The 20,688-nt window shown below is 37.1% G+C and overlaps 2 protein-coding genes across 2 annotated transcripts; one reads left to right on the forward strand and one right to left on the reverse strand.

Moving 5' to 3' along the window:
- Positions 1–12,776: 12,776 nt before the first annotated feature.
- Positions 12,777–13,724, reverse strand: LOC149234512 (uncharacterized). The gene has a single exon (XM_089368292.1). It carries the CDS (start codon positions 13,722–13,724, stop codon positions 12,777–12,779), a length of 948 nt encoding a protein of 315 aa, XP_089224418.1.
- A 3,874-nt stretch (positions 13,725–17,598) lies between these two features.
- LOC149234513 (RING-H2 finger protein ATL11-like) lies at positions 17,599–19,147 on the forward strand. The gene has a single exon (XM_089461197.1). It carries the CDS (start codon positions 17,753–17,755, stop codon positions 18,509–18,511), a length of 759 nt encoding a protein of 252 aa, XP_089317323.1. The 5' UTR covers positions 17,599–17,752; the 3' UTR covers positions 18,512–19,147.
- Positions 19,148–20,688: the final 1,541 nt, after the last annotated feature.

The following is a 20,688-nucleotide window of genomic DNA, read 5'->3' on the forward strand; positions in this document are numbered from 1 at the left end:
GTGTCATAGGTTTTAAGATCACTGTATTCCCAGACAAAAGTGTCAGCGAATTGCTTCATGAGGGTGCAATACTCGGAATTCTGGGCAGAAGACAAATGAGTGGACAGATTTATGTATTTCGGATGGGTTGGGCTCCCTATATTGTGTTTACGAATAACAAACTAATGTTTTGTTTTTGCGGGCTTATAAGGTACATCGTTGTGATCGAATAGCTTCTCTAGAGGCACCAATCCCTTGGGTATATGGTTACTAGGCAGTTGGACAATGCTTCCTCGGCCAATCTCGTCCTTTAGCTTGGACTGATCGCATTCTTCCCTGGTTTCATTTTCTTGGTCGATGTGTGTTTCAGAAAATTCCTCAACGACTTGCAAAAACTTGTCAATTTCATCATCGTCTTCAATTTAAAACTTTCCAGTATTTAACATTGTCAAGAAGAGACGGTCTATATTTTACCTGAACTTCATATGTCAATTTAGGAGGAAAAGGAGAAATAAACATGTTAGCAGACACAGCAAGGGAGTCGGCAAGTTGGTTCTTCATTCTCGGAATGTAAGAAATGTTGAAATTATTAAAAGAATCCTTGATCCTCCATACCTCATCTCTGTATGCTTTAAGCCTTGGATTCTTTGCTTAAAAAGTTTTATTGACCTGCTGAATAATGAGGTTTGCATCTCCAAACACTTTCAGGCCTTTGATTCCCATTTCTTTAGCAATGCTTAAGCCCAAATCAAAGCTTCATACTCTGTTATGTTATTTGTGACCTAAAAGGTTAATTTGAAAGATAAATGAATGTATTCCTCTGTTGGGGACACAAGGACTACATCTGCCCTTGTAGCTTCCTTAGAGCAAGCCCCATCAAAGAACATGTCTCAAATCCGTGGGCCTTCTTCCTCAGCGATCTAGCAAACTAGTCTTTTAAGCTGCGTGGAGGCCAGCTGGGATACTTCAATATGAAGAATGCATGCTCCAAAATCAGTGTCAATAGCATATATGGGATGATTAGTGGGATTCCTTTCATCACTGATGATATAAGCCAACTAAGCTTCTACGTATAATCTCCTGCTCTCACCTCCAAAAACTGGGACAGTGGCGTAGGACAAATCATTTTGTAATGATCCACCTAATCTCTTGATCCAACCTCTGGAAAGTAACATGCCAAACTTGGGGGGTACATCTGCTACCACAATATCCATCATCATGCTCTTCATTGGCAGTTGAGGCAAAGTGATGGCTAGGTCCTTGATTAATCCCAGGCATTTCACTTTTCTAGAGTAAAAAAAAAACAGATCATGATAAGCTTAGTAATGTCAAGAACCAACTCATCCATGATAGCCTCTGGCATTAGATTATGGCTAGCTCCGGTGTCCGGAAGGCAGTTGTCAAGGATTTTATCATGAATAGTCAAAGACACATAGAATGATGGGGAGTTGTCTTCAGAATTTTCAATCATTGGGCTGAGAATAATAGTTGGCTTGTCATCTTGTAGATTTACATAGTCAGTGGAGGCTTGGATGGCTTTAGGCTCAAGGGCCTTGAGGATGGATCTTTTGAAGGACTCATTTTTCACTAGTTCAATCAGATGCATAGGTATTCTTAGTTTCTGAATTTCTAATTGAAAACTAAAAGGAGAAGGAGATTTGTCAAGACCTCTTACCTCATGAGCTGGAGCCTTGAGGATGATAGGATCAACTGTTGGTTGCTTCTACTTATTATCTTGTTTTATTGCAGGGACAACAGCTCTTTTAACAGGAGTTTCCTTGGCATTATTTATCTTTGACCTCAGATTATATCTTTGCTGATCTACAGTTTGTAGAATAGCTTCACCATCCCATTCTTGGTTAATCTGGCCATTGAATAATGATTTTTCATAGGCGGCTGAGGTCAAAAAGGAGGCATTGCCTTTGTCTTCCAGATAATGGATCTCATCATCTTCTTCAAATTGCTCTTCTTCCATGACTACATTCTAGAAAGGGGTCTTCACCCTTTGGTCTTCATTGGAATCTTTGCTTCTTTGCAAAATCTGCAACTGCTCATTAGTTTTTCTATATGGATTTGCATTTGGATTTCTGGGAGCAAAGGTATTAGGAACTCTTCCTTTCCCAAGGTGCTACTCAACCTCTAATTTGGAGATTTCGGAGGCTAATGACTCTATCATTTTCGTCATTTTATTGATCTTGGGACCTGAAGATGATGAAGACTCACCCCTCTGTCTTCTTCTATCAACATTTCCCTTGAGCTTCTCTACAACCATGATGTTTGATTCCACTTCCAAGGCTGCATCCTGCATGTCAGCCAAAGTAGCACATCACCTCTCCCTCAATAGTAGGCAGAAATCAGAATCAAAAGCACTGGCATAGGTGAGTTTTGTAGGAATTTACAGGGTAAGTTCCTCAGAAAGAATACCAAAAGGACACCGCTCACAACCAGATCACAGATCAATACACCAGTATTTTTGACGTGGTTAAAACCCTCAAAGAGGGAAACAGTCCACGGCCTGTCCCAACGTGGGTACTACAGGAAATTTATTAATCAAAGAATGAAAATTTACATAAGCTTCTCTCATGCACGGATTACCCGAACAATGACCCTCCATGCGCTTTAAATAGAACTCATGGACCAATCGGGTGTCAAGCCACGGATCAAGTGCCGGTAATACCGAGGAGAGAATGAACCGTCGGATCACTACATATCGTGACCGTCGGATTGTAAGTTACAAAATGTACAACGGTAAAGAAACACACTTTACCTAACTCTATACCTAACTCTACACTAGACCAAGTTGAACTTAACTATATCCTATGTGTCGGAATATCCTAACATCCCCCCTTAAGAACAACTTGGGATAGGATTGAAGGATTTACAAATATGACACAATAGGAGAAGGAAGGAGGCACTAGAGCCTATCCCCCCTTAGTGACAACTTCCTGAACTCCAAGCATATATCGAAGTTTAGTGAACTTCGCCTCTGTGAGAGCCTTTGTGAAGATGTCTGCAACCTGATCATCTGTTGAACAATATTGCACTTCAAGAACATGGTCATGAATGAGCTTTCTGATGAAGTGCATGTGTAGTTCAATGTGTTTGCTGCGCTGATGCTGGACTGGATCTTTGCATAGCTGAATGGCACTTTGATTATCACACCAAAGTGTGGTTGGATGCTGCTGCTCAAAGCCAAACTCTGATAGGATCTGATGAAGCCACAAGGCTTCCTTACTAGCTTCCACGGCACCACGATACTCTGCTTCTGCTGACGAAAGAGAAATGGCAGCCTGTTTCTTACAAGCCCATGTAATAGGTCCTGAACCAAGAGTGAAGACATAACCGGCAGTAGACTTCCGATCATCAGGGTCACCAGCCCAATCAGAATCAGTGAAACCAACTAACAGAGGAGCTGCTTTGGCACTGTAATGAATCCCAAACTGTATTGTACCTCGAACATAACGAAGTATTCTTTTAGCTGCTTTCCAATGACTTTCACGGGGGTTTTGCATAAAACGAGCAACAAGGCCAACAGCAAAGGAAAGATCAGGACGAGTATGGGTTAAATACAAGAGTTTTCCCACAAGTTGACGGTATAAGGTAGCATCAACTTCAGGAGAAGTACAAGAGACTGAAAGTTTGACTCCAGACTGAAAGGGAGAAGGGGCTGGCTTACAGTCTTCCATGTGAAAATGACGAAGAATATCACAAGCATACTTGGACTGGGAAAGGAAAATACCCTCCTTGGGTTGTAAGACTTGAAGACCGAGAAAATAGTGTAAGTGTCCTAAGTCTGTCATTTCAAATTTATTTTTAAGGTTGGACTTCACAAGGTTTATAAGGTTTGGATCACTACCAGTAAGAATAAGATCATCAACATAAAGAACAAGGATGATAAGAGAGTTGCCCACTTTCTTGGTGTAGACAGTATTGTCAGAATGACACCTAGAAAAGCCAGATTCTAAAAGAAAGCTATCCATTTTGGCATACCAAGCCCGAGGAGCTTGCTTGAGGCCATAAAGGGAGTCTGTTTGTATGAAGCCAATGGGTTGTTCCATATAGATTTCTTCCTGCAAGTCCCCATGCAAGAAGGCAGATTTAACATCCATCTGATGGACTTCCCATTTTAAAGAGGCAGCAAGGGAAAGAACAAGGCGGATAGAGTTCATTTTGGCAACAGGGGAGAAGGTTTCAGTGTAGTCAATGCCTTCAACCTGTGAAAAGCCCTTAGCAACGAGACGAGCTTTATTTTTATCAACTTTCCCATCTGGTCCATACTTGGTTTTGTAAACCCATTTACATCTAACAAGTTTGCGTCCCTTTGGTAGAGGAACAAGATCCCATGTATCATTTGTCATAAATCAATGATATTCTTCATTCATAGCTGCTTCCCAATGTGGATGGCCTGAAGCTTCTGCAAAAGTGTTAGGATCATGATTTACTGGAGCTTGAGCCAGTAAAGAAGAGGCTCTTTCAAACTAAGAACGTGTACGTCGCTGATCTGTAGGATCACCGGCAAGATCACCTGCTGCATCCCGAGTAGCACGGACCCATCTTGGAAGTTGAGGATCCTGAGAAGGTGGGGGAGGATTGTCATCCTCGCTTTCATCATCTGAAGAAGAAATGTTTTCAAAAGTAGAAGAGATAGGAAGAGGTGGCACATCCGCCGGACTAGGCTCGCAGGCCAATTTATTTTCATCAAATTTTACATCTCTTCTAATGATAACATTTTTGGACTTAAATGGAATAAGTCTATAACCTTTTACATCTTCAGAATATCCAACAAAAGTACATTTCTCTCTCTTAGGTTCTAAAGCTTTATGCTTTTCATCTGGAATATGGGCCCATGCTTCACTTCCAAACACACGAAAGTGACTTACATCTGGCTTAATGGAACTCCAAGCTTCTTCTGGAGTGATATTCTCTAGAACCTTAGTAGGAGTGTGATTGATTATATAATTTGCACAATTAATTGCTTCGGCCCAAAAACTAAGACTGAGTCCTTTAGATTGCAGCATACAATTAGCCATTTCCTTTAAGGTGCGATTTTTCCTTTCAGCTACACCATTTTGTTGTGGAGTGTATGGAACAGTATGTTGCATTTGAATTCCATTTTCGGTGCAAAAATTGATGAATGTGTTTTTAACATATTCTCCACCATTATCAGTTCTTAGCTTAAGAATTTGATGTCTAGATTGTTTTTCAACAAAGGCTTTGAAGGCCAAAAATGTGTTAAATACTTCGCTCTTGAGTTTTAAGAAGTATACCCAAGTGCGTCTGGAGAAATCATCAATGAAAGTTAAGAAGTACTTGCAGCCAAAGAATGAAGCAACAGGAAGAGGACCACATAAATCACTGTGCACAAGCTGTAAAGGGGCTGAGGCGTGCCAAGAGGCACGTTTGTCAAAACTGTCCCGATGATGTTTTCCGAGTACACATCCGGAACAAACACCATCTCTGCAAGATACCATAGGAAGACCTGTCACCATATTTTCTTTACATAGATGCTGAAGGGAGCGATAGTTTAAGTGACCAAATCGCTCATGCCAAAGTTTGCTCACTTCATCATTATGAGCAACAAATACTGAGGGAAGATTTGATGACCCAAAGTTGTGAAACTTATACAACCTTGTGGAATCATCAGCAAGACCAGTAGCTAGAATCTGTTTAGGATCTTTTAGATCCTTGATTACAACATCATGAGGTGAAAATTCAACAATTTTACCTTCACCTGAATGAGTTATCTGATAGACAGATAGAAGGTTGCAGGATAAGGTTGGAACACATAATACATCATTAAACTGACCATTGTCTAGATGAACAGTTCCAGTCCCTACAACATTAAGAGATCTATCATCACCAACATATATATTTTTGGTGTTACAATCATTTAAAGAAGAAAACATGGCTTGGTTTTTGGCCATGTGATAAGAGGCTCCAGAATCAATGAGCCACTCATGAGAATGAGAAGAAGAAGAAGATACATTTAATGCATAACCAGACTGAGATGATTGACAACGACATGCAGAAAGTGTCATTCCGGAAGTTGAAGTTGAAGTAGGCTCCACATGGATGTTATGTTTCTTCATTGCGGCTTCCAAGGCTTCCATCTTCTTAAAGCATTTAGATTCTAAGTGGCCATCTCGATTACAAAAGTTACAATGTCTATCAGTCTTCTTCCATTTGTTTTTATTGGTCTTATCATTTTGCTGAAATGATATTTCATTTTGAGGCTGAGTTGGTTTAGGACCATTCTTTTGAGGATATGACTTCTTAGGATTCTTTGAATTTGGTTGCTGCTGGGCGGCTAACGCTTTCGTGGAAGAGTTTCCAAGATTAAGAAGACCAAGGTGTAAGAGTTTTTCTTGTTCTCTTATTAAGGAATCACAAAAGGAGTCAAAGGAAGGGGCCTTGTAGTCTTTTCCTTGACAAATGAAAGCTTCCCTTGTAGAATGGAAAGTGGAAACAAATACAGAGTAGGCTGGTCCCAACTTAGTAAGGATGGAATAAATAATGTTACCATCTTCTTTCTTAACTTTAACACCTTCCAAGAGATATCTAAGGGTCTTAAATTTGGACAAGAAATCTTCAATGCAAGAAAAATTATTAGGATCCAAAGTAAGCAACTCATTTTCAAGTTGATGGGCTCTAATTTCATTTTTAATCCCAAAAACTTTAGCGAGTTTTTCTAATGCTTCATGAGGAGTTTCAAGTTCTGCAATGTGGAATCTAAGATCAGGAGAAATAGACATCCCTATCAAACCACGTGCTTGATCTTGTCTATTTTCCCATTTTGCAGCCTTGTCTTCATCTTTTGGTTTCTTCTCTTGGTCTGTGGCTATTCTGAAGAGACCTTTACTTCTAAGTAAATCTTCCATGTAGGCTACCCATTGGAAGTAGTTAGTGCTGTCAAGAATGACTTGGCATGGACTTTCCATTTTTTTTTTAAAAACTGAAGCTGAAGATGTTGAAAGTAAGTGTTCCAATGGATAGATCTCGAAAAAATAGGCGGTTTTAAAAAAAAACGGCTCTGAAAAAGGCTTTCGGATGAAGAAGTTATGGCTTTTTGAAAAAAAAAAATTGTTGACGTTGCCGGCAAAGTGCGCGAATGTGCGGGAATGAAAAAATCCGCCCCCACAAAATGGAGACTTGAACCCATGACCTCTACTCTCTTAAAATAGCTTTGAACCAATTGATCTATACAAAAAATTTGAGAGAGAGAGAGAGAGAGAGAGAGAGAGAGGGGGGGGGCCTTGGTTTGCGTGCTTGCCTTGAGAAAGCTCTTTTTCCCTACAAAACACAAAACACAAAACCCAACACGAATATGCAAAGAAAAACGAACCTTGCGGCTCGAAGTTAGCTTTAGCCAAAAAACTAGAAATTTTTAAAAAAAATCTCAAAGTTAGCTTTAGCCGAAAAACTAAATATTTTTCTCAATGTTTCTGATTTTCCGAGATCACACTAAGGTGCAGGGAAAAGAGCATACGCATGAGAAAAATCATTCCTTTCTGTTTCTGATTTGCCCAGATCGCACAGAGTCGCAGGGCAAAGAGCATACGCAGAAATGAAAGGTATAGATCCGGTTAAAAAAAGGCTAAATAAACCGAAACCGAAATAAGCAGAGAGAAAATAACAGTAAACTGCAAAAAACACTGTATACCTCCCGATCTGAAAAATGACGCAGCTAGGGCTACCGGAAACCTTTTCGCGTGAAACGAAAGGGGTTCCTCACTGGAATAGATGCTCCGAATGCAACAGAGCAGTCCTCTCGGCCCGAAAGCAGTCAGAAACAGCAGATCTAGGAAACGACAGCCGCATGCAGTTCTACCGGCTTCAGATTTGGATCACCAACGGACGCGGCCCTCAAATAGCTCTGATACCATGTAGGAATTTACAGGGTAAGTTCCTCAGAAAGAATACCAAAAGGACACCGCTCACAACCAGATCACAGATCAATACACCAGTATTTTTGACGTGGTTAAAACCCTCAAAGAGGGAAACAGTCCACGGCCTATCCCAACGTGGGTACTACAGGAAATTTATTAATCAAAGAATGAAAATTTACATAAGCTTCTCTCATGCACGGATTACCTGAACAATGACCCTCCATGCACTTTAAATAGAACTCATGGACCAATCGGGTGTCAAGCCACGGATCAAGCGTCAGTAATACCGAGGAGAGAATGAACCGTCGGATCACTACATATCGTGACCGTCGGATTGTAAGTTACAAAATGTACAACGGTAAAGAAACACACTTTACCTAACTCTATACCTAACTCTACACTAGACCAAGTTGAACTTAACTATATCCTATGTGTCGGAATATCCTAACAAGTTTATCATAGGTAGTGGTGGGTTTTACTTCAACTGGTATCTTTTTGTACATGTGGTTAAACCTCTTATTAAAATCAGACAACAACTCACCATTTTCCCTCTTTAAGTTCCCAAACTCAATGTGGTAGTAGAGGAGATCCTTCTTGTCACCCCAATGCTTTAGGAATGCATCATCTAAAGCATCAATATCTGCTATAGATCTTGGGGTTAGTTCTCTGAACCATTTTCTAGCCTCTCCATCTAGGCTTTGGACAAGGACTCTCATCCACACATCATCTTCACTAATGTCTAGGTTATCAGCATAGCTATAGAATGACTCAAGATGTTCTTGAGTTGTAACACCTTCAGTCCCAGTGAACTTAGGCCTATATTTCTGATATTCTCCAGTAGGCATGGCATTCAAAGGAGTGGGCAATATTAGAGGTCCATACCTAGAAGCTATGCTTCCTTCCATTTTGGTGGGTGTTTGTGGTCCTGCTATAGCTGTGGTGGCTATAAGAGTATTGGTTGTCTGAATGATAGAGGGTTGAGGAGTGACTGACAAGACTAAAGGAGTATGATGGATAGGAGGTGAGGTTTCCTTTGGGCTTTCAACAAAAGGAGAACCTAAAGAATAAGGAGCTTTATGAATATCTGAGAGTTTATTTTCACTGCTAGTATTAGAAGCTATACTCTCAACATGTATTTGTTCTATTGCAAGATTTTCTTGAAGAGATAAAGAAGATTGTTTAGGTTTACCTGAACCTGATGGTCCTTTCTGCAATACCTTTCCTTCTGTGATGATTTTTTCAGGGTCAGATAATGGGTCAGCTTGTAGCTTCTGAGGATTTCTCCCAGTATGCCTCACAAACTGAGCTAGAACTATGAAGTGGAGTTGCCAAGAGGTTCGGCCTCCAGTAGAGTCGCCAGATAGATGATCACAACCAAAAAAGTGCCCAGACTTTGTCTATCATCAAAGCTAGATCTGTGTCATTTCCTAGGGAAGCTGAGCTTCAGTCTCCTCTCCCTATCAACAACGCCAATTATATTATCACTCCAAGAAGCTCTCCTAGGTTGCAGCTCGGAGATGCCTGGTAACATATCATCTTCAATATTGTTATCAGAACTATTGGAATGGATGATGGTTTGGATCAAGTCAGATAACCATTTCAGCTCTGTTCTCACTCAAGACATGCATGAACACCCTCAACAATACAAGGCTTTAGACCACTAATGCTCAATAGTTTATAGATTCAATGGATAAATGGAGAATACTGATTGTACCAGCATATGCATACATAAACATATATGAATGGCCAGCTACAGGAAGTAAATGGAACTTGCAAATCAAATTTATCAATGCGGAGATAAGATGATAGTTATCTGGCATTAGACACAACAGAAACATGAATAACCTATTCAGGGGCAGGCATAGAACATAAGAGAAAATGAGAATTGAACATGTAACAGCAAAAGAAGCTTATATTGTTGGAATGAAGATGAGAAGCTAGAGGAGTAGAGTATTCACAGTCTCCAAAAGTTGAACCTCTATTACATTTTGCTTTTAGATATTTATAGCTCTTTGCAATGCTCTCGAGCTTTCTGAGGCTCTAGAGGTCTTAATCTATCCCTGTGTCTCTTCAACAACTTTGATGCCCTGACTAGGAAAGCATGGCTCGAAGGTTCCTTCTTCTGACAAAAGAGTAACCACACTCAGGTAGTTTGATGCGCTGTCTAGGAGCTCTCTTGTGCCAGAGATGCCCCTTGATCATTTGTTTATTTGGATGGGCTGCGTTGTCTGCTCCATGATCGATTCTATTTCGGTCGAGCTGCGCTGTCTACTCCATGATTATTTCTATTTCGGGTGAGTTGCGCTATCATGGAAGGGCTATCGGGCTTATGTTTTCCCTTTAAACATTTATAATGACTTTTTTTTTTCAGTTCACCTATTTGACTGTTAAAAATACGAACCGAGCCCAAACAGAGCTATCAAGTCCGTTCCCAATTGTTGTCACCTGTTGCAAATAGCTTGTCCTTTTTTTTTTTTAGAAATATATCAAAACAATTGAAATATATTAAAACTGGCTCATGACAGACTTCAAATATCCTCAAATCTGGTCCATTTTCCTATTAGGTCTGCCTTTGTAGTGATATCCCATCTCCATCGTTGATCTGGAAGTTATAGATCCAATGGTTGTAATCCATTTCAGGTGGCTCTTTTGTACTGGAGTTAACCACCCAATGAGGGTGGTTTTCTCTCTCCTCATCCTGGACACGTGGCAGTCGTTGTATGGCATCAGGTGGAGCTCGGCCTAAACCACTTATCGCCTTTGGCTCTCCCAAAATCCTGCTAGTTTTGTGATTTTCCCTTTATATTGGAAAATACATTAAAATGTGAAAATCCCGCTTTATCGGACTTGAAATGGTGTTCAACCGCCTTAATAAACCCTTTCGGGTCCGTAATGTCGCATCGGCGCTGCTCCCATGTTCCCTTTGTATTTCGTTAAATAACGAAATACATTGAAAATGCATTAAAAATCGGCTTCCTTACGGACCTGAAATATTATATATTTCATTCCCGAACCCTTTCGGGTCTGGGACCTATCGCATCGTCGCTGCCCAAGGCTCCCTTTGTATTTCGTTATATAACGAAAATACACAAAAATGCATTGAAACTGGACTTTCTACAGACCTCAAATATTATCAAATAATATTTAGAATACCGTCAGGTCCGCATCATCGCATCACACATATGAAGGTGTAAAGGCTCCACTCCTTGGTGCTACTCTGTTGCGATATAGCGATGTGATCTGATTGCAATCGCTTATCACTCATGCCTAGGGCCCTTACTTAATGCTCTTCTTGTACTTCCGATAGCGATCTTGTGACGCGATGTGGGCCGTCGATCTGCATTGCTTGATCGATGGTGCATGTTGCATCGTTGATCACAATCACATATCCACTTGGTCCTTGCTTATTCCGCCAGCCCACCTAAGTCGACTGTGATCCTCCAATCCGATCATTGGAGATTGCTAATCGGGGGTGTCTTGCACCCATCCTTAAGTCATCCTCTCTGTAGTGCCAATTGCGATTTGCCACTTAGATCTGGGTCGTTGATTGGCTAGATCTAACGACTGTTGTGCATTGCTCAGTTTAAGCCTCCGATACTTGGTTTTTTTTTTGTTTTTTTAATGTGTTTTAGCCTCTCGATAGTGTTTTTCTGCCCTTCCAAGGGCTCTTGGCATGCGATGGTTTTGACTTTGAATGATCCTTAAGAAGCTTTTGAAGACTTCAAGAGCATATTTGGATCCATTGGCATGATTTTGCTAGCTTATGGAGACTTTAAAGAGCATATTTGGATCCATTTTTGGGCCATTTGCCAACAAGGTTAACAGGGCCCAGGTTTTCTTCCTCGTCCAGTTGTAAGAGAATGGGTTTATGGTCTGAGGTGAGCTTTGGTAGTATTCTCGTTGAGACTATTCTCTTGTCCATCAAAAGAGTGCTCTACACTAGGAATAGGTCTAGCCTGGCTGAGATGTGAGCTGCCCCTATTCTATTGTTGGTCCAGGTGTATCTCCCCTTTTTGGGTTTGAGATCAAGAAGATCCCATTGTTGTATTACGTCCTCCACAAGGGGTAGCATTAGATCTTTGCTATTGTTACCCCCCCTTTCTTCTTTTGGGTCAATAACGATATTTAGATCTCCAGTTATTACAATATTCATGGGGGAATAGCATTCTACAAAGTCGGTAAGTGTTTTTTAGCACTCTTTTTTCTCATGATAAAGCACAGGAACATAAAGATTAAACAGGGCGAGAGTGAGCTTACTTTCTTTAAGTCTGAGTTCTATATAAATCTAATGTTGTGTCTCAAAGGAGTTCTCCAATTGGAACAGATCCTCCATCCAGACTGTGGCAAGTCCTCCTGAGGTTCCCCTTGCGCTTACTGTCATCCCAGCTTTAGTCTTCCAAGTTGTTCTGCTTAACTCAACAAGGGCTTCCCCTTATATTTTTGTCTCTTGAAGCATTAGGATCTCTGGGGTTTCTATTTTCATGAGATCTTTAGTAGCTATAGGCTTCATATGGTTCCCCAAGCCTCTACAGTTCCAAGAGACTATACGCATTATTTATTTGGGGTGGTGGAGAGAGGCCTCCCTTTAATAGTCGTGCTCTGGTGTTTCAACTTATGGACATTTCTAGGGTGGACTAGCTTCCTTGCATTTTTTTGCCTCTCTGCTTCTTCTTCTCTTGCTTCCTTGAGGGATTTCCTCCCTGCCCGCTTCGAGGGTCTTTCCTTTGTCTCCTCTTTCGGTGAGCCTGTTAGTTCCAGAGGCTTTTTTCTTATCATGTCTGCATATGTGGATGACGGGTTTTCTCTTTCTGGGTAGTCATTTTGGACTGGGGAGGCCCCTACATTTCCTTCCTCAATTAGTGAGGGGTTTGCCTACTGTTCTGCATCACTTTCCATGGCAGGGGTTTCCTTCTATGTGCTGAGAGCTACGAAGGAATTTGGGGGAAGGTTTATTCGTGGGAGCGTTGTCCCTTCCGGCTGCAATTCTGTGGATGGCTCACTGTTCCCGACTTTTGCCCCTTTCCCTCTCTGTTTATTATGCTGCTTCGAAGAGGTTTTTTTCTGCACTAATGTCCATTGGTCTCCTTTTGTTTTCTTTACTTCTTCTTCAGATTTCTTTTTACAGTTTCTTGCAAAGTGCCCGTATCCATGGCAGTGTCTACACTTGAAGGGTAGTTGTTCGTAGTCCAGTTCTTGCACATGTGACCAATCTGCCACTGTTAGTTTTATAGCTTCTGGAAGCCCAACTTCCAGATCTACCTCGACACAGATTCTGGCACAGGAGTATTGTCCCTTCCTGTCTACTCTGTCAATGTACTTTCCTAGGGTGTTTCCAATGATTTCTAAAGTCTTCGGGCTCCAACAGTGTAGGGGTAAGTGGGGGAGGCACACCCAGACAGGAACAGCCGAGGGCACATCTTGTGCTGGATCAAAATCCGGGGTCCATTTGTTCAGGTAAAGGCCCTGGGGTCCCATGAAATATGGCCCATTTCTAAAAATGAGGTTCTTGTCTTCAATGCAGTCAAAAATGAAAACGAAGTAACCCTTACCGACAAAGTGACATTTTATTCCTTCTAATACCAACGGTCTCCAGTTGCGTTGCACCCACAATTCGATGGCTCTTGGTGATGGCCATAGCCCAGTGAACTGGCCAATGAGTCCTCTTTCTGCAATATTCAGGGCAGCATGGCATGGCTCTTCAGCTGGGAGTGCTACGGTCAGGATTGTTTCCATCTTCTTGACAAATTTCTGTTGGGAGGCCGAGATTGGGCGCTTGCTGCAGTCGCCCACCATCTGTTTGAAGGCCAGTAGCTCAAGGGGGAGGGAGGAAGGAGGCTCAGAGCCTCCCGCTGAAGCCATGGCTGAGAAGAGGGGTTGCAGGGAGGCGGTCGCAGAGAGTAGCGTCGCGCGTGCAGGAGTCTAGAAAAACACTTGTTTTAACCACATAAATAAAACATTTTAGCTATCATTGCATCTCTACTATTTATTAGTTCTTTAGTTCAACTATCCATGTATGTCCTGATAATGAAGTGGTTCAAAATCGTAGACAGGTTTTTGTTATAATTATGAATCACAAAAGCCTCCATTCTGAGAATATTTTTAATACTAATTTTTTTATTTTTATGAGTGTTAGGAGAATGATAAGTTTAAATTTTAAAATCTATACAATATAAATATGATGCTAAATTTATTTATATAACTGAAAACTCATTTTAAACTAGTACTACATAGTAGCTCTACCTGCCACTTAGTTTAAATATAGCTAATTGGAGTATGAATTGTTGATAAGGTGTGAAATGATCAATTAAAGTCTTCATAAAAAAATAGAAATGAAAGTGAAAATGTTGTACGAAAATGTTCCTTTTTGGTGAGAGCCCTACCTCATTCGTTGTAATAAAGATTTATAACTTTATAACTTCTCCTTTTTGCGAGTGTTTGGTTCAAATTGATATGGAGAAACTTAGTTGCAACTCAACAAGATGTCAATTCCAAGAAACTATTTTGCCCAACTAATTGCCTCCTACAAAGTTTATGGGAATTGAACATGATTGATATAGAGTTGAATGCAATTGTGTTTGTGGCAGTGAAAGCATGGGAATATAAAACAAAACTTTTATTGCTATCACTCAAATGATGTCTATTTCTTTGGGAGAGAAAAATTGACTTGAGATGATCTATAATTTGTGATTTAATATTAAATTAATTTTTAAATTAAATTGCAAAGACATGTTAATTAATATTTATGAATAATTCGTAATAACAATTTTTTTACTATTAATTTAACAACTGAGTTATAACTCACACCGTTATATAAGTTAAATCACAAGTAATTATACATGGATATCAAAACACTTAGTTTTTAACACATTTAGTATTGTGAAAAAAGATCATTTAAATATTTTAAATATTAAAACAAATAAAATATATTATTAGTCGTTTTTCAAAAAAATCTAAATATTATAGGTTTGTTTAAGATTTGTGATTTAGTACTAAATTGTTTGAATTTGATAGTCACTTTGAATAAAATTAGGAATAAAGTTGCAATAGATTAAACCGTTTTAACAAAATTCACACATTAACTTTTTGCATAGTAACTAAGACTAATCTTATGTGTTTGATTTGAGGAAAGAAGATAAAACAACTTCAACAAACCAATTGAAACAGATGAGAAATTGAAGATCACCTCCCAATAAATACAGACAATCTCCAGCCACTTGAAATAGAATATGGAACTTCAAAGTGAGATCCTATAATATCCTAGGTCGAGTTTACTTGGAGAATAATAGACATTAATCACAGACACACAAAAGTAATTAAAAACAAAACAAAACAAAAAAAATTGGATTTACTTGGAGGCACAAATTATAAAAACCATGCTTAAATAAAACAAAATTCAACAAAGTTACAATCACGGCATCCTAAAAATTAGTAACTATACATCAATAAAACTTTCTTAGTAAAATTAGAAAAGAAATACTCACAAGATTCTAAAAACTAATAACTAATTATCATAATAGTTATTAATTATAAAAGCTTTGTGTAAAGAAGAAAACAAATTATGATTAATGTAATTGGAATTGAAAATAGAGGGGGAAAAAAAACAAAACAAATCAAATTAAAAAGGTAAGAAAACTTAAAAAAAAAAATATTGGAAATTTTTTTTAAATTATTTTTTCTTCTTTAAAATTTGTCATCTTAAAAAATACCATAGAAAAAGACAGAGATATATATATATATATATATATATATATATATATATATATATATATATATGTCAGTCAAATTAAAAAAATAATAAAACTAAAAAAAATTACTTAAAAAAAAAAAAGAAGAAGAAGAAAGAAAGAAAGATTGATTTTTTAAATATTTTTTAAATTGAAAAATTATGAAGGAAACTATAATTCATGAAAATGGAGAAATAAATACATAAATAAATGGCAAAGGAAATAAAACTAAAAACAAACAATTAGTAACTTGATAGAAATGGAAGTTACTAAACAACTCATAATAAGACATCAACTAATCACCTTACTAAATAATAATAATAAATAACAAAAAATAAATTCCTAATATTAAATTATCATAAATGACATAATTTTTTAATACAAACTAATAAACCATTAAAACCAAACTAAATACATAATACCATATTTACAGCAAGTAACACTAGTTAAAAATACATCCCATTTAACGAAAATAATTTCAGTTATATTTCTAAACTCAATTTAAAACACAAAACAGTTAAACATAAATCTAATGTACTGTTATTAATGTTGTTTACATAAATCTAATGTACTGTTATTAATGTTGTTATATCTCTCAAACTAGTTTGCTAAACTATTTCGCGCTCTTACGAACTCTATAATATGTATAATAATCCTATAAAATGTTAATCACTTATATACAAAAGTATAAAATGTCACTTACTTGAATTAATGTTATATTAAAATCAATTATAATAATATTCTTTATCTCCATAAACGAGTTAATTTATGATTTAAACTTTAACCTTAATATTAATTATCTTTCGTAGAAAAATAAATAACGATAATTTGGGTGTAATGTAATTATGTCAAAGTTTTTATAATATTAATTAAATTAACTATAAATATATTAGATTAGCTTAAATTTATTTTAATTTGGATTTATTAAATATAGAGAAAGAGATGTTATTGATTTTTAGGTATAAATTTGAGGAAAAGTTTGAATTTTCAAAAAATTGATTTTTTTACACTTGATAAATCATGAATTAAGATGGATCATATATACTTGGAGGCACAAATTATAAAAATTATGTTTAAATAAAACAAATTCAACAAAGTTACGAAAAAAATGCTTATGAGATCTTAAAAATTAGTAACTATACATCAATAAAACTTTCTTAGTAAAATTAGAAAAGAAACACTGATAAAGATAATATAATTGGAATTGAAAAAAAACAAAAAAAAAACATATAAAATAAATAAATTATATATATATATATCTTTAAATTTTGTCATCTTAAATTGAAAATATGAGAAAAAACTATAATTCATGCAAAAAAAAAAAAAAAAAGTATGTATACATATGTATAGAAAAGAAAGTTACTAAACAACTCATAATAAGACCTCAAATAATCACCTTATAAATAAATAAATTTAAATAATAATAAAAAAATAACAAAAATTAAATTTCCAATATTAAATTATAGATAAATGACATAATTTTCTGGTCAAAGACAAATTGATAAACAATCCAAAATAAAATTGAATAACTAATATTATACACGGCAGCTATAATAATGAAAATTCACTATTTAATTAAAAAATACTTATTAATTTCCAATGATAATAATAATAAAAAATAAAATATGACTTGTAATTATCAATTTCCTGTGAATGACACCTATCCTCTCGTACAATAGAGATAAAGGGAGAATAGATTTGAGCAAGAAAAAATCAATCAAATGAGGAATAAATTGCCGTTGGACAAGTCCCTCTTACCTATATTTCAGAGAAATTATAACTTTAAACTTTATAACTCAATAATTGTATTGAAAAAACCAATATATTATCATTACTTTTCTGATTTAACTGGTGGAATAAATCCGATCCTCTTGAGTGAACTCTACGGTCCACATCAAAGCAATCAGAGAGTCTTGACTATTATGCCGCTGGCCCAATAACGTTCTTTAAATAAAAATGCGATACTCGTTACAGATATGGATGCCAAGTGTTCTCAGTTGACGTATATGGCCACAAAGATTTTCTAGTTCGATACAACTCTTAGAAGCTGAGTCTCCTTGTTCTATGCAACTACTCTCTCTCTGCAACAACATTTTCTGATTCTCAATTGTTGTTTCTGATTCTCAATTTTATCAGTCGTGTTGATTGCTCGGAATAGGATTAATGAAGAACAGAAGATTAGTGAACAGTTCCAGCGATCCAGTTCCGAGGGACGGAGGTTTCAATTCATTCGTCACAGGAAGCTCTGGGAATCTGAGTTCCCCTTCTGGAGTGGAATTGAACGGTAACAGCAGCAGCGCCCCATCCGCTGACAAAGAATATCTCAACTCTCATTTCAACACATCCATGGCGATCATCATCGTGATGCTGAGCGTGATTTTCTTCGTTGGTTTTTGCATCGGCGGCGAGGAAAGCGACAGAAATTCGAGACGAAGGGCGAGGGGATCCGGCAATGCTCAGGGCACCCGTGGTCTCGACAGAGCCGCCATTGAAAGCTTCCCGGTGTTCAATTACAATCTCGTCAAGGATCTCAAGACGCGGACAAAAGAAATTACGCGCGAGTGCGCGGTCTGTCTCGGTGAATTCGCAGGCGACGAGCAGCTCCGCTGGCTGCCCAAGTGCAGCCACGCCTTCCATCCGGACTGCATCGACACGTGGCTCTTCTCGCACACAACGTGCCCTCTCTGCCGAACCAGTCTGCTGCCCACGGACGGCGCGAACCCCGCGGGCACCGCCTACGGTATCATCGAATTCCCCAATATTACCCAGCCAAACGAGATAGCGGTTGTGGCGGAAGGAACAAGAAACGGCAGGAGCATCGATATGGAGAGCACCGTTGCTTCCGAGCGCGCCGATTCTCTCGATTCGCCCGAAGTTCTGAGACTCGATGGGGCAACAGAAATCCGTCCATGTCATCCATGAATTTGTATTTGGAGAATTGGGCGCCGGCTTATTCTGGGTATCAGGAATCCTTTAATTGCTCTGCTACTCAGCCGGAGAAGAAAGCATATTTGCAGTCAATGGAAAACACATTGAAGAGACACATACGGAGAAAGCATATTTGCAGTCAGTGGAGAACACATTGAAGAGACACATACAGAGAATATACAGTGAGGTAGATAATTCGCAGAGCCGGCGGGGTCTTCCAGGAAATTGGCTGTTATTTCTACAAAACGAAGAGGGTGAACAAGCTAAGGGGTTGTGTTTCAACCTGGTTTACAGCTGATTTCAAAAACGTATTCAAATAGCGTTATTGAATTTTTTTTTGTAGGGATTCTTGTAAATCCAGGTTATAGCTATTAAATTTTAAGATTTTGGATGTTATAGAAGTGTTTAATGGTGTTAAATCAAAAACATAAATTCAAACACTACTACAGCAAAATTATTATTGAATTTTTTTCTCAAATTACAATCACTTTTAGCCATCCCGAGAAAATTCCTCTCCCTCATTAAACACTTCCACAATATTTATTAGTTAATTTTCTTTGATTTTTTCTTTGATTTTATCATAAATGTATTTGTGAATTTTTATTTTTAATTTAAAAATTTATTTTCTTTGATCTTTCTCCTAAATGTATTTGTGAATTTCTATTTTTCAAGGCTTTGCTTGGGAATTTAATTATATTTAATGAAAAAACTGCTTATGATCAGCAATTTGTTAATCAAATTCCATATTTGAATATAAAATAGTAGAAAGGAAACCAAATACTATTCTTCTTCAACTAAGAAAGCAAGATCTTTCCCATGAGACCTATTACCAATGGGGAAATATCTATTGCTCAAGCCAACCTACCCCAATATATTGGCCACATGAGTTTCCCACCCACATATTGGTTCACCAACCACATTTGTGGGTGCACCAATCAATTAAGCTTTACAATCAATGGGGAAGGAGTCATTAATCAAGGAAGTTCAACCAACTACATAAACGGAAAAAGATTACCTAACCAAATTAGATCTATCACCAACCAGAAATTGGGGATCTACCATTGACCAAGGAAAATTCATCAATTAGTGAAGATTTGTTACCATTATTATTAGGGGAGCAACCCTAATATGTGGGTGGGTTAAGACCATGTGGGAGACAAGGCCCCATACTTACATTGGATTGGGTAGTTTCCCCGTGGGGGATTATTGTAGTCAACCACCATCATGTTTCAAAGATTTGATTTGTTTGAGAATGTCCTCTAACTATTATAGTTGATCAAAAATTGGACTTATTCAAAAAAATTAAAAGAGCCACTAAAATTGAATCAAATGTGATTCTTTTTAGTGAGTATCATCACCACTTAACGAGTGCTTTACCAAGCTTATGTCCCATGAATTACTTCTTATGAATGTTTTTATATACATTATTGTTGTGGATATATATCCCATGAATTACATCTTATGAATGCTTTTATATACATTATTGTTGTGGATATAAATATCTTTAGTTATCGGGGACTATATAGATTATTGTTGTGGATATCAATATTTTTAGTGCACTCGGTCAAAGTCCCTTGACTCTAAATTAGTTTGTCAAGTTTTTAAAACATTTTTGTAACTTTAACCAAAATTTTGATTCTTTTTATTTACAATTTCTCAAATTATTCAAACAATTTGATAATTTTTGAAAAATGTGTTTTTGATTGGCCTAAAACACTTTGATGAGACATAATAGCTCTTTTCTTTTTCTTTATAATGTTTTTCTTATAAAATTATATATTAATTTATTATTACATGTTTTTATAAGAAAATATGTTCATCTAATAATAACTATCTTTATTTTTTTAATCAATAAATTATAATAAATTGTAAATTTTATTATTTTTTAAAAAATAGATAAATAATTGGATTATATATTTTTATTTTAAAAAATTGTTATAAAAGATAAGCTACCATCATAATTTTATCTTTAAAAAATTATGTTTCTCCCGCAAATTACTTGGTTTTGGCAACCTTTTATAAAATTTAAGTGGTAAGTCAATCAAGTAAAAACAATAATATAAAATTATTTTTATTAAAAATTAAAAAATAATATTTTTTGTTTTTTTGTTTTTTTTTTTTCAATTTTATAATTTAATAACTTTTTATATAAAAACATAGTAGAATAAGAA

This window comes from Pinus tabuliformis, chromosome 8 (assembly GCF_031772625.1).
Source record: "Pinus tabuliformis cultivar Carrire ecotype Pingquan chromosome 8, CPIR1, whole genome shotgun sequence".
Classification (NCBI taxonomy): Eukaryota; Viridiplantae; Streptophyta; class Pinopsida; order Pinales; family Pinaceae; genus Pinus; species Pinus tabuliformis.